Source organism: Marmota flaviventris, chromosome 9 (genome assembly GCF_047511675.1).
Source record: "Marmota flaviventris isolate mMarFla1 chromosome 9, mMarFla1.hap1, whole genome shotgun sequence".
NCBI lineage: Eukaryota > Metazoa > Chordata > Mammalia > Rodentia > Sciuridae > Marmota > Marmota flaviventris.
In genome coordinates, this window is record NC_092506.1 from 20,520,123 (window position 1) to 20,535,689 (window position 15,567).

General features: G+C 36.2%; 1 protein-coding gene and 1 non-coding gene across 10 annotated transcripts in view; one reads left to right on the forward strand and one right to left on the reverse strand.

Moving 5' to 3' along the window:
• The window catches only part of Ambra1 (autophagy and beclin 1 regulator 1), a 185,021-nt gene that overhangs the window by 129,651 nt on the left and 39,803 nt on the right, over positions 1-15,567 (forward strand). For all 9 annotated transcript variants that reach the window (XM_027936403.2, XM_027936406.3, XM_027936404.2 and 6 more), the window contains one exon: positions 6,759-6,869. In XM_027936403.2, the coding sequence (XP_027792204.1) occupies positions 6,759-6,869 (111 nt within the window). The remainder of the gene's footprint in view (positions 1-6,758; positions 6,870-15,567) is intronic.
• On the reverse strand, positions 13,061-13,163 carry LOC114093852 (U6 spliceosomal RNA). The gene has a single exon (XR_003582941.1). It is a non-coding gene; the product is annotated as a U6 spliceosomal RNA (small nuclear RNA).

Genomic DNA, 15,567 nt, shown 5'->3' on the forward strand with positions numbered 1-15,567 from the left:
CCTCCCCAAATTAGCTTTTCTGATAGATTTGCTAATGATTCCCATTGTTCTGTATTCTCACTGAACTGTTGAATCATACTCATCATTTCCCTGCTTCTAGAACAGATCTTAGAGAGAGGCTAAGAAACTGTTTTGACAAAAGGTTCCCAGTTCTTTTCCCCAAGCTACAGAAGAGAGAATCTGAGACAAACAGAGGCACAGAGATGCATACAGGCAATCAGACTTGGTAGACCAATCAGGTGACTCTCAAATGACTATTATGATTTTTATCCCTAGATATTTCTTTCTCTTTTTTTTTTTTTTTGTGGTGCTGAGAATTGAACCCAGGACCTCATACAATAGGTAAGCTCTTTACCGCTGAACTACATCCTCAACCCCACAAGACACATTTCTGAAGCTTCCAGCCAATTAATTAAAGACCTGACTCTGAGGACTGGGTTTGTATCTCAGTGGTAGAGCACTTGTCTAGCATGTGTCAGGCCCCGGGTTGAATCCCCAGTACCTACAAAGAATAAGTGAAGTAATTAAATAAAAATTAGAAGCCTATTTAAAAAAAAAAAAAGATTCCTGGAACTTAATAAAAGTGTTGGGCTCTTTTTTTTTCTTAATAGATTTTTTTAAAAAGTTCTCTCCCTGCCCACATCCCCCTTTTTTATGGTCCTGGGGATGGAACCCAAGGCCTTGAACCAAACTTAAGTTTGAGTTCTACCACCGATCTACACTGCCAGTCCCTAATAAAAGGCTTTTGGATTTATAGAAAAATTGAATGGAAAGCCCAGAAAGTTCCCATATACCCCTTCTCCCACACTCACAGCCTCCCCCATCATTAGTATCCTAAACCACAGTGGTACATTTGCTGCAATGGAAGGACCAACATAGCTTTTATTATCCAAAGTACATGTTAGTGTTCACTCTTGATGATTTAACTTCTATGGATTTTGCCAAATGCATGATGATATATATCTACCACTGTAGTATCATACAAAATAACTTTATTGCCCGCACCCAATCTCTTTGGGCTCCACCTATTCATCTCTCCCTCCCTCCAAACCCTTGCTACCAGCCACCAACCTTTTTCTGTCTCCAGAGTTTTGCCTTTTCATATTTCATACTGTCATATACAGATTGGGACCCTTATTTGAAATGCTTGGGACCAGAAGTATTTCAGATTCTGGAATATTTGCATAGACTTAAAGTTTCGTATTTCAGGTTTGGGGTTTCTGGGTTTCAGATTAGAAATGTCCCACCTGTAGTTGGAATCATATAGTATATAGTCTTTTGGCTTCTCTCACTTAGTTAATATGCATTTAAGATTCTTCCTTGTCTTTTCATAGTTTGATAATGTGTTTTTAAAGAAGTAAACAATGTTCCATTGTAACCACAGTTTATTCATTCTCCTATTGAAGGATATCATGGTTGCCTCCAAGGTTCAACAGTTGTGAATAAAGCTACTATAAACATCAATGTGTAGGTTTTTATGTGGAGATAAGTTTGCAACTCATTTGGATGAATATCAAGGAGCAGGATTGCTGGATCATATGGTAAGAGTATGTTCAGTTTTGCAAGGACTGCCGTACCCTCTTCCAAGTAGATATGCCATTTTGCGTTCCTACCAGCAATGAATGTTACTCCATATCTTGTCAGCATTTGGTGTTATCAGTGTTTTGGATTTTAGCCATTCTGATATGTGGGTAGTTGTTTCTTATTTTAATTAAATTTGAAATTTTCTAATGAATGTGGTGTTGAAAATCTTTTCATAAACATATTTGCCATCTATGTGTCTTCTTTGGTGAGCTCTCTGTTCAGGTCCTTTACCCATTTCAAAAATAAGGTTGTTCATTTGTTTTTGGTTAGTTTTAAGAGTTTTTTTTTTTTTTTTTTAATTACATTTTAGATACCAATCCTTTATCAAATAAATGTTTTGGACAGATATTTCTCTCAGTCTGGCTCATCTTTTTATTTTCTTAACAATCACTTTCATAGCAGAAATTAATTTTAATAAGGTCCAATTTAATTTTTTATTTCATGGGTTGTGCTTTTGGTGTTATATCTCAAAGGTCGTCAGTAAACCCAAGGTCACTTCGATTTTCTCTTAAGTCTTCTAGGGATTAGATCTTCTAGTGTTTTACCCTAGGGTCTGTGATCCAGTTAGAGTTGATTTTTGTGAAAAGTGTAAGATTTGTGTCTGGATGCTTTTTTTCTGTTTTCATTTTTTGCATATGGATATCCAGTTGTTATATAAGCACCATTTGTTGAAAAGACTTATATTTTCTCCATCGAATTGCTTTTGATTCTTTGTCAAAGATCAGCAGACTAGATTTATACAGATCTATTTCTGGGCTTTCTGTTTCATTCATCTTTGGATCTATTCTTTTGCCAGTGCCATTCTGTCTTGTTTGTTTGCTTTGTGATGCTGGGGATCAAACCCAGGGCCTCACTAGGAAAGCACTCTACCACTGAGCCATGTCTCCAGCCCTTAAAGCCATTCTGTCTTGATTATCATAGCTTTATAGGAAGTGTTGAAGTTAAGTAATGTCAGTGTCAGTTCTCCAACTTTTAAATTTCCTTCTATATTGTTTTGAGTTTCTTGCATTTCCATATAAACTCTCCAATAATTTTCTTAATAATCACAAAATAATTTGTTGGCATTTTTATTAGAATTGCATTGAATCTATAGATCCAGTTTGGGAAGAATCGACATAACAGTATTAAGTCTTGCTGTCCATGAACATAGGATATCTCTCCAACTTATTTGTATTTTTTGTAATTTCTTTCACCAGATTTACAGCTTTCTGCATGTAAGTCTTCTATGTACTTTTTTAGATCCATATACCCTCCTCCTCCTCCCCCCTCTCCCCTCCCCTCCCTCTCCCCTCCCCTCCCCTCCCCTCCTCTCCCTCCCTCCCCCCCTCCCCCCCCCCCTCTCTCTCTCGTATATATGTGTGTGCTAACGTAAATGGTGTTGTAGTTCAAACCATTTCTTTGTTCACTGCTGGTATATTGGAAAGCAGTTGACTTTTGTATACAAGACTTTTACTCTGCAGCTTGCTATAATCACTTAATAGTTCCAGGTTTTTTGTTTTTGATTCCTTGGGATTGTCTACATAGTTATATCATTTGGTTTTTAGTATTCAATTCTGTGAATTTCTTTCTATGCACTGTTTTTACTGCATCCCACAAATTTTGATAAGCTATATTTTTATTTAATTCAATTTAGTTTTTTAATTAATTAATTTGGCAGTGCTGGGAGTCAGACTCAATGCTTTGAGCATGTTAAGCAGGTGCTCTTCTATTGACCTACCTAGTCCTAATTCATAATATTTTAAAGTTTCTCTTGAAATGTCTTCTTTTAAGGAGAAGCAGAATACCATTTGTATAATTCTCTGCCTTTGATTAGTTTCTATGATCAGTGTTACTAACAATTTTGGTGCCTTTGGCAGCAGGCGTTCCAGAAGTGGTGCTTTCACGAGTACCATTTTTGGAGGTAAAATGTAGGCTGTATTCATCTGGGGTCGAGTTTCTCAAACAAGAATGGTTTTTATCCCAAGGGAATATTTGGCAATGTCTGGAGACATTTTTGGTTGTCACAACTAGATGAAGATGGGTATTATTGGCATCTAGTAGATGAAGTTTAGAGATGCCATTAAATGTCCTACAATTCATGAGAGTCCTCCCTACCCCCAAAAAGAATTCTGTGGCCCAAAACACGAGCAGAGTGATGCTTGAGAAATCCTGAGTCTAGCTTGTTACATTCTGTTGTTACATGGAGAACCTTGAAGCCTTAGAAATCCCTGGGCAGTCTCTCAGGATTTGTTTTCTGAGGCTAAGTGCCTCCTTTGTAAATACTTTGTGGTTTGGTCCATTAACTTGCTCTGGCACATTTCCTATACCTTGAACTTAGCAGCCAGAGGCCTACTAAATTTTTTTTTTTTTTTTTTTTTTAACAGAGTAGTACTTATATTCTTCCTGATGTTTCCAAGAGACAGGCTCAGTTGGCCTGCATTTCTTACAGAACAGAACCTGGTGATAATATTCTAATCTGTTGCTGGCATCTTTAGCTCCCTAATCTGTGTTTACATGGCACTGAAAATCAATTCTCCCTGGTGCCAGGCTCTGTTCCTCCTCAGCACTCTGGCACCATTGGCAGAAAACACCTCCCTAGTCTCTTCACAGTGCTACCCTACTCGTTTATTTTATTGCACAGCTGTTCTCCAGAAAATGTTTCTTGAGGCATAGATCATACAGGATGCCTTTGGAGACGGGGGTTGGAGTCTTTATCATTTGTGTTCCCAGTTGCAGATCCACAGCACTTGGAAAGCATCTGGTTATTCCTGAACTGTTTTCCTGTTTGTAGCTACCATCTCCTCCCCCAGAATAAGCTCCCAGAATATGAAGTTTGTTTCCTTCATTTATTTTCCTTCCTCTCTTAGCAACTAGCATTTCATTCATCACAGACTAAAAAAGTAATTTACCTTCTTTCCTTTTGTGTAATATGCTCTTCTAGTAAAGTTGGAGGAAATTGTAAGGATCTAAAGTAATTTGTGAGACTGGTAGTCAAAGGGAGATAGATATCAGCCATCTAGATTATAGATAAGCAAGCATGGGGAACAGTTAAGAAGCTCAGTGGGTCAGAATGAAACTTAAGTCTTTAAAAGAAAATGGTAGAACTTCAAACTAAAAATTATTTGTATTATTATATAGTTTAGGAAAAACAAGAAAGTGCATTTTAAGAAAATTCTGCAAACTCATTGTTTTATGGAATGAGGTGTTACCAGATTCCAGAATCATAAAAAAATATAAAGCTGATTAAAATATTCAAAAAGAAAGTCTGGCTGGTATCTGACCTTCTTTGTGACCAAAGGTTTCCCATATTCTCACATCACATGTGATTATTGAAGAAACACTTTTCTGTTAAGGTTAAAGGAAGGGACATGCTTTAACCTCATCTGAACAGTATGACATAGGGTCCTCAATAAGGGTTTGAGGTCAGTGGGTATGTTGACAACACTCCTAAATGCTATCTTTCTCAGGTTTTCATGTAGATCATGATAGTTTGGGACTATCTGTGAATTTGTAAGATTCAAAAATTAAGGGTATTGGTTTTTCTAGAACAGTTATTTTTCAACCTTTATTTCATTATTATCCTCCTGAGAAACCTTTTTAGACATTTATTTCCCCAGTCATCATTCCATGAAATTTTAATGTCATAGATAAAATTATTTATATACTCTGGCATTTGGGAGGGGAACAAATGATTACAGTGTCTTTTGGGAATGGTTACCTCACTTCCCCTGGCCCTCATGCACCAGTTTTAACCCCCATGAAGGCAATATCACCCATGCTGAGACCTCAGAAATCTAGAGATATATCATTATCCTTGGAAATGAACTGTTACTTGTACCTTTCCTTACAAATTAAAACTGGGACAAGGACTGTTAATAAATTAATGTTGAAAAGTGTCTTCTGATGGCCTGCAGCAGTTATAAGAGTAAAAAGAATGTGTTTCTTTATCTTATGCCTTGTATGGAAGACATTTTCTCTCTGAACAACACCTTGATCATTTGAGGAAAGAATAGGCAAACATCAGGATTAGCAGAGCAATAAATGCAGCTCTCTAAAAGGAAAAAGAAATCACAGATCACAAGATGCTTTTGCAATGATATGCGGAGGGGAAAGAGTAGGTTAATATTGAAGAATCCAGGTATAAAATTGTCCATCGCTCCAAAGCTAGTATGCTCTAACAAGTTCAGTTTCTGAAAATAGGAGTTGATTTGTAGCAGAGAATACCATTTAGCTTATCTGGCATCTAAGAATGTTCTATTCTCCCAAGAGGGTTTGGCTCTGTCTGATCACAAGGGTGGTTGTGTATGAAATGCACCTCGGAAGGAGGAGGAGGAAATGACATGTTCATGTAAATGAAATACAACTGCAAATTAAAGTGTCACCCTGTTAAAAAAAATCCATTTTTATTTAATTGGTTACCAAGGGAAAAATGTCATACAGAAGTATATATCAGGGAAAGTTAAACTGTGAAATATTACAAGCAAATCTGGATTCAAGGAAGTTCTTGGGGGGGAATTATAAAAAATTGTCTTAATAAAAATATTCTGATGCTGCAAAACTAGCTCATGAATTTCTGCCCTGTTACATGCCAGGATTCTGAAAGAGATTAACAAATATTTTCTCATTTGTTCTCTACCGTCTCTCTATCCAGTCAGCTGTGTGCTAGCTGCCTCTTCCCTGAAGGGAGCCTTCTTTTGAGATGTATTATGAGGAAGAAGGTCATCTACAAAGGAGATGCTTTCTCCAAAACAGTGCTGCTTACTATCAAAACATCCAAGGACTAAAATGCTTTTGGCTTTTCCATGTTCATGGTGTCCTCCCACTTTTTACTTTCCTTTCTCCACATTTTTATGAAAACACATCTGTCTCTTTAGATCATGAGCCTTCTGCTAGATGGTATACGTACAGGACCTACCACAGTGTTGGCACAAAATAAATAAATGTTAAGTGATAACGGAAGGGCTGATGAATGGAATTATATTTCCACATAGAATTGTTCCTTAGGATATAATATGTTTCCTCTTTGAGGTAAAAACTTTGCCATATGAGATTCCACAGTTTTTTTTTTTTCCCAACTTTAATTGTGGTTCTTTCTCTTTTCTCCCTTCTACTAATCTCACTATTATTTTCTGTTCTACAATGGAAACATGCAAATAAATGATGTATTGTTCTGTCTTTGTTTTCTCCTCCATCAGGGGCAGTGATTGGTGATGGACAGTCTGCTGTGGCCAGTAACATTGCTAATACCACCTACCGGCTCCAGTGGTGGGACTTCACTAAGTTTGACCTTCCAGAGATAAGTAATGGTAAGCCAATATCAACCTGGGGTCCTGGTGGAAGGGGATACATTTCTGGTGAGCCAGAACTCAAAGCCTCACGTAGCACTGGATTTTCAATCGTCTCATTGGGTAGTTGATGGACACAGGCCATTCTACAGCTCTTCTGCTCACCTCAGCACTCCAGCTAACATGTCTTGAGCCCTGAGGAATTTATGGTCTAGTAGTTCACTGGCCAAAGTTTAAAAGTTTGATGGAACTAAAAGGATCAGAAATAGAAGGTAGTATCAGGACTGAAGGCTACACCTTGTGACCCTTGAAGAAGAATATAGTGATGTTAAGCTCATTTATAAATCCAGACCTGATTGGACTGAAGTGAGTGGTATGGTTTATTTCTGTTTTTACAGATATATCTGTCTAAAACTTCTTTTTTCCTTGCTTCTGGAGAAGTTCGTAGTCTCATGTTCCCATTATTCACTTGGAATCACAACTTTGTAGACATTTCATTTCATTTGGTGTCTAAGGAAGGACCTTCTCACATTCCTGAAAAGTGGTAGTTCAGACCTTGCTTGTATTCTTCTGATGGTAGGCCTCATCTGACTACAGATTCTAACCATCACTGTAAAATTTCTGTTAAGCTGTTCTTTATTGTACTGTGAGCCCCTGTTCCCCTTCCTCCTGTTCAGTTTTACCACTGAATTTCCATAGAATAAGCCTAATAAGGGGCTGGAGTTGTGGCTCAGTGGTACAGCACTTGCATGTGTGAGACCCTGGGTTCGATCCTTAGCACTGCAAATAAATAAATAAACAAACAAACAAATAAATAAATAAATAAGTAAATAATCAATCAATCCATTTACAACTAAAAAAATCTAAAAAAAAAAAAAAAAGAAGAAGAAAGAAAAAGTAAGAACAAGCCTAATGATGCCTTCCAAGTAATATTCCTCTAGCTGTTTGAAGGTAAATTGCCCTTTCCCTTTAAATCTTTCTTTTCAGGCCTTACTGCCTTAGATTGCTTTATCTTGTGTCGCTTCCAAATCCTTGGCAGTTCTGCTCATCTTCCATTTTAACTTTGGCAGGGTGTGGAGGTGGGAGGGGAGGTAACACAGAACAGAATAGAAGAGTCTTGACATGAGCTTGTACCTAGTACTTTGGACAGTATTCATCTTACCTAAGATTTCAGCAGCTTTTTCTGAAGCCACTATTGAGTTTGCAGTCACTTAAAATTTCTTGATTTATTATTATTAAGCCAAAACTCAAATGCTCTGTACTTAACTTGTGTGGCTGGAATCTTTTAAAAACCAAAGCAGGTTTGTATTTGTTTTCATGAAATTTTATCATGGCATCATTGATTCCTAGCTCTTGCCTCTCAATATCTTATTGAACTTTGATTAGTCTTCTCTCATTCTTATATCATCTACTAATTTGATAAACACCCTTCCCCTTTCTTCCTTCAGATTATTAGCAAAACTGATAAATCAGAGCAAAGTATGGTGTCACAGGCCTGTAATCCCAGTGATTTGGGAGGCTGAGGCAGGAGGATTGCAAGTTCAAGACCAGTTTCAGCAATTTAGGGAAGCCCTGAGTAACTTAACATGATCTTGTCTCAAAATAAAAAATAAAAAGGGCTGGGAATGTAGCTCAGTAGTAAAGCACCTCTGGGTTCAATCCCTAGTTAGAAAAGAAAAGGGAGGGGCTGGGGATGTGGCTCAAGCAGTAGCGCGCTCGCATGCATGCGGCCCGGGTTCGATCCTCAGCACCACATACAGACAAAGATGTTGTGTCCGCCAAATACTAAAAAATAAATATTAAAATTCTCTCTCTCTCTCTCTCCCTCTTTCTCCCTCTCTCTCACTCTTTAAAAAAAAAAAAGGGAAAGGGAAGGAAAAATCGGTGAATCAGGACACTGCACCAAGCTTTGTTGTATTGTGGGTTTTGTCTGTTGATTTTGGTTCATAAATTACATTTTAGGGCTTAGTTATTCACATCTGAAGTATATGTTTCCTGTCTTATCTGTAGAAAGGATTTGTTGGATACCTTAAAATAATTAAGATGTTGTCTATTTGTGGCATTTCCCTGTATGCCAGTGTTTTCTTCTTTTGGCGGAAGGGGTGGGGAGGTGGTTATCGGGGATTGATCCTGGGGCATTTAACTACTGAACCATATCCCCAGCCCTTTTTGTATTTTATTTAGATACAGGGTCTCACTGAGTTGCTTAGTGCCTTGCTAAATTTCTGAGGCTGACTCTGAACTGATGATCCTCCTGTCTCAGCCTCCTGAGCCACTGAGATTACAGGCCTCTGCCCCCAACTGTATAACACTCTTGATACTTTTATCAAAGGAAATGAGGTTGGTTTTTCATGTTCTGTTCCTTAGTGAAATCTCATCCATTTCTTTCTAAATGCTTATAATCCAGGTATGTCCAATAATCTGTTCTTTAATCCTACTAGGAATCCATAGCAGTTTACTTTCCCTTATCAAAAACCAAATGTGCTGGGTTTGGTGGCACACGCCTATAATCCCATTGGCTTCGGAGGCTGAGGCAGGAGGATCTCAAGTTCAAAGCCAACCTCTGCAACAGTAAGGCGCTAATCAACTCAGTGAGACTCTGTCTCTAAATAAAATACAAAATAGGGCTGGGGATGTGGCTCAGTGGTTGAATGCCCCTGAGTTCAATCCTCAGTACCCACCCAACCACCCACCCCCAAAGAAAGAAGAAAGAAAACCAAAATGTGTTTGTTCATCTCTACTTTTCTGGCCCAAATCTTACTGGCTGTAATTTTTTTTACAGTTAATTTGTTTCCTTAATTTGTCACTTTCTATTGATATAATATGAATTAGGTAATACAGTCACTGTTCAAAAATTTTAGAAATATAAAAAGATGTACAATATGAAGCCTTCCAATCCTCTTCCCTGCCACCTACCATTTCTTACCACAGGCAACCACTGTTAACAGTTTCTTGTCTGTCTTTTCAAGGATATTATGTATGTATAAAAACAAATGCAAAGTAATATTTTCCCACCTTTTATGTATTCTGAATGGCAGCACACTGTATCTATTTTTCTTGTGTTTTTTCTTTAACAGTATATCTTAGTGATCTTTACATATCAATATAGAAAGAATTTATTCAAAGCTGAGGATGTGTAGCTCAGTAGTAGAACTTTTGCCTACCATGCAGGAGGCCATAGGTTCAATCCCCAATACTACATTCAGTCAGTCAGTCAGTGAGTTTACTAATTTTTTATGGCTGCCTTGAATAAATTTTATTTTTTAACCTTGTGTTCTATTAGGTTGTTTTCAACCTTCTGCTATACAAGCTATATTACAGTTTGTCATCTTGCACATGTATAAGCATATTGATAAGATAAATACCTAAAATTTGAAATTTCAGGGAGGAAAAGAGTATGTACATTGGTAATTTTGGTAGATCTTACCATATTGCCCTTTGTGCATATTGTGCCACTTTAAATTCCTACCTGCAATTCATGAGAATACTTGATTCCCTAAACTCTTTCTGATAACTTTTATTGAATTCTTATATATTTGCAAATATGATAGATAAAAAGTAGTATGTGCACATTTTAAATTGGTCCCAAACAGGTTGTGTGTCTCTTTGTATACTTGACCATTTGCTGCTCTGTCTTGACCTGCCTACATGCTTTACCTCTTTCTCTATTGTGTTAATGGTCTTTTCCTCAGCAACTCTACAGAAGCTCTTTATAAATCAGAAAATTAACTTATAATAAGAGTTTCCTACCTGTCATTTATCTTTTGACTTTGCTGAAGGTTATTTTTGTCATAGAACTTATTTTAAATCAAAATTATACAACTTTCCTTTTATGGTTCCTAGTTTTTTGTGTCATCATTAAGATCATTTAGTACTTTATATTTTAATTTTTTGTATTTAAAATTCTTGATTCTTTAGGAAACTTAATCCCCCATAAGAAGACTGATCCAACTTTCTCCCCATGATGGCTCATTATTTGTCCCAGCCCATTAATATTCCATTTGTTTCCACTGATTTGGAATGTCATTTTTCATCATACTATTAATTTTCTGTGTGTATCCAGACATATTTTTTTGCACTTCTATTATAGTGAGCTGATTGTTCAGATGAGAGTTCACATGGATTTTGTTGTTTTTTGTGTTTTGTGGTACTGGGAGTAGAACCCAGGAGTAGAACCACTGAGCTGCCTTCCCAGACCCTTTTTTAATTTTTTGTTTTGAGACAGGGACTTGCTAGGTTGCAGAGGCTAGCTTGGAACTTATGATCCTCCTGCCTCAGCCTCTCATGTTGCTGCAAGTATATAAGCATGTGCCACTTTTTCCAGTGTGGGTTTCATTTTAGAAGATTTAGAATCTGGTAGAACTAGTTTACTGTTTTGTTTTTTAAGTTTTCCTGTCTACTTTTGTATTTTTTAACTATATTTTAATTTTTTCTCTTGATAGGAACATTAAAACTACTTTTTAGCCTGGCACGGTGGCACATTTGTGTTACAAATATAACTTGGGAGGTTGAGGCAGCAGGATTGTGAGTTCAAAGTCAGCCTCTGCAACAGCAAGGCACTAAGCCACTCAGTGAGATACTGTCTCTAAATAAAATACAAAATAGGGCTGAGGATGTGGCTTAGTGGTAAAGCACCCCTAGGTTTAGTCCCTGATATATATACATACATACATACATACATACATACATAAAATAAATAAATAATTTTTAAAAAATTTAAAAATAGAATCTGGCAGTATAATTTTTATAATCACATTTAATTTATATAAATACTTAAGGAGATTAAATATCTTTATCTTATCTTACAATATGATTTTCAGTTTATCCAAATTTCTCTTGTATTCATTCATATTCATTTTAAAGTCATCTTCATATAAATCCTATACATTTCTTAAGATTTTTGCTGTATGGTAATCTTAAAAAATTTTAACTGTCATACTGCCTTTGTTTACTGGTTATAGTATTTACTTTATTAAATCTCATGGAGTTATCTAAGTATGCTTCCTGGAGATAATAATTTTACCCTCTCCATTCCAGTTTTTTACATTTGTGATTTTGTTATTGCAATACTGGGGGTTAACCCAGGGACATACTACCATTGAGCCACATCACATTGATTGATTGATTAATTCATCGATACTAGGAATTGAACCAGGGTTACTTTACCACAAGGCCACATTCCCAGCCCTTTTTATTTTTTGTTTTGAGACAGGGTCTCACTAAGTTGCTTGGGTCTTGCCTAGTTGCTGAGGCTGGCCTTGAACTTATACACTTTCTGACTCAGCCTCCTAAATCACTGGGATTATAGGTGGGTGTGTGCCATGGTGCTCAGCTTGTGATTTCTTTTCTCTAAGTACATTAGTGTTAACCCTAATAATAGTGATATTGTATATACCCTCCCCCATTAAGTGTATTACTAGCTATAGGGTTGAACTAGAACTACTTTTATTATTTTAAAAATTATCCAGATATTCCTCTTTTACTAGTCATTTTTATCAAGAACAGTATTGAACTTATTTATGCCCTTTCAGTATTTATGATTTTTTAATTTATAATTTTTGTAATCATGAGTTTATAATTTTCTTTGCTTAGATCTAATGTAATCAATTATGTTAGTTATATAGCTATGTTTGGTGGCACACACTTGTAATTCCAGTGACTCCAGAAACTGAAGCAGGAGAATCACAAGTTCAAAGCCAGCTTCAATAACTTAGCAAGGCTCTAAGCAACTTAGTGAGACCCTGTCTCAAAATAAAAAATAAGGGGCTGAGGTTGTGGCTCAGTGGTAGAGTGCTTGTCTAGCACACATGAGGTACTGGGTTCAAACCTCAGCACCACATAAAAATGAAATAAAGATATTGTGTCCACCTACAACTGAAAAATAAATATTTAAAAAAATAAAAAGGGCTGGGGGTAGCTCAGTGGATAAGCTCCCCTGGGTTCAATCCCCAGTACAAAAAAATAAGTCATATAACATTTCACCGATTCTTATATTAGTTGTTTAAGCCCTACCTGGTTTTAATGTATTTTTTCATTGATATTCATAAGCAAAATGGATCTTGATGGTTCTGTTTTTTAATGAGATTTTTGTAGGTGTGGTGTTGGTGTTGTTTGTGTTACAAATATAGCTTCTCTTTCCTTATTTTGTCTGTAGCTGTTTAAAGAATAACTGGAAGAACTTCAGAGCAGTATTGGAGTTACTTACCTTTTTTTTTAATATGGACCACTTCATGAATTTGCATGTCATCCTTATGCAAGGGCCAAGCTAATCTTCTGTATTGTTCCAATTTTAGTATATGTGCTGCCCAAGGAAACCCTTATTTACCCTTCTTTGCGCTTAAAGATCTGGGTCTGATTCTCTCCCACAGCTAAAACATAAAGAGAAGTGAATGCTTTGATAACCTTCTGTCAACTTTATTTGACATTATTTGAGATATTTATTTTGATACTGGGTCTCAAGAAGTTACCAAAGCTATCCTAGAATTTGTGATTCTCTTGCTTCAACCTACTGAGTCACTGTGATTACAGGCATGAGCCATTCCTCCTGGCTTAAGTACATAATTACATAATTGTATGTGTGTGTGTGTGTGTGTGTGTGTGTGTGTGTGAGAGAGAGAGAGAGAGAGAGAGAGAGAAGGAGAGAGAGAGTTAGGTGCTGGGGATTGAATCCAGGATCTTATGCATGCCCAGCAAGCAGCCCCAAGTACATAATTCTTAAACTACACTAGTTCAAATCTCAGCTCAAGTACCATCTAGCAGTATGACTTTGGGTAGTTTAATCTCTCTATACTTAATTTTCCTTTTCTATAAATAAAGATTGTAATAATGTAATAATGCAAACTTCATAGGATAGTTATGAGAATCAAAAGAATTAACATGTATCAAGTACTATTAAATACTATTAAAATATTTTTTAGTTGTAGATGGACACAATACCTTTATTTTATTTGTTTTTATTTTTATGTGATACCAGGGATCAAATCCAGTGCCTCATGCATGTTAGAAAAGCGCTCTACCACTGAGTCACAACCCTGGCCCTATTTTTCCATATTTTTATTGGTACATTCTAATTATACATAATGGAATCTGTGTTACATATTTGTATATGCATGTGATATAACAATATAATTTGGCTCATATCATTCCCCAGTATTTCCCTTTTTCCTTTTTTCTCCCTTCCTTTCTCCCCTTGGTCCTTTTTCTTTACACTAATCTTCCTTCAATTTTCATGAGATTCCCTCCACTACCACCTTTCTTCTCTCCCCCCCCCCCCCATTTTCCACATATGAGAGAAAAGATATGACCCTTGACTTTCTGAGTTTGGCTTATTTCACTTAATATAATGTCTTAAAAATGACATGATTTTATTCTTTATGACTACATGAAACTCCATTGTGCATATATGCTTAATTTTTTTAATCTATTCATTCATTTACATATACCTAGGTTATTCCCACAGTTTGGCTATTGTGAATTTTGCTGCTGTATATATGGGTATTCATACATTGTATAGTATGCTGGTTTTAATTTTTTTTTAATTTTGGGTGATAATTTAATTCTTTAGGATTGATACCTGGGTCATCTGGTGGTCTATTCCTAGTGTTTTGAGGAGCCTCCATATTGATTTTCATAGTGGTTATAATAAATCTACAATTCCACCAAAAGTATGAAAGTCTTCCTTTTTCTCCTCATCTTGTCCAGCATTTACTATTGTTTGTATTCTTGATGTTTGCCATTCTTACTGGAATAAGGTGAAATCTCAGTGTAGTTTTAATTTGCATTTCTCTAATTTTTAAAGATGTTAAAAAGTTTTTCATATGTTTGTTGACTATTTGCGTTTTTTCCTTTGAGGAGTGTTTAGTTCTTTTGCCCATTTAAAAATTTTGTTTATTTATTTATTTGGTATTAGGAATTAAACCCAGGGGTGCTTTACCTCTGAACCATATCCCCAACCCTTTTTATATTTTTTATTTAGAGACAGGGTCTCGCTAAATTGCTAAAGCTGGTTTTGAATTTGTAATCCTCCTGCCTCAGCCTCCCAAGCCACTGGGATTATAGGCATGTGCCACCACACCCAGCTTGCCCATTTATAATTAAGTCTTTTTTTAAAATTTATTTATTTTTGCAGTGCAGGGGATTGAACCAAGGACTTTGTGCATAGGAGAAAGGCATTCTACCGATTAAGCTACATCCCCAGCCCCTCATGTTAAGTTTTTTGAGTTCTTTAAAAATTTTGGATTTTAATCTCTGTCAGAACAGTAGCTAGCAAAATTTTTCTCTTGTTTGTAGGTTTTGTCTTCACATTCTTTATTATTTTCCTTGCTATGTAGAAGCGTTTTAATATGATACCATCTCATTGATTAATCTACTTAGTATTATTTCCTGAGTTTTAGGAGTCCTATTGAAAAAGTTATTATCTTTGTTGGATTGTTGGTCTTAGTTTCTGGTCTAATTTCTAGGTCTTTAATCCATTTTGAGCTGACTTTTGTGCAGGATGAGAGATAAGGATCTAGTTTTATTCTTTTACATATGGATAACCATTTTTTCCTAGCAGTATTTATTATAAACATTGTCTTTTCTCTAGTGTATGCTTTTTGACACATTTGTCAAGAATCAGATGACTATATGGAGTTTTCACTGTAGATGTCCTTTACCTCCTTGGTTAGATTTATTGTTAGGTTTTGTTTTTTGAGGGTATAATGGATGGGATTGTTTTTCT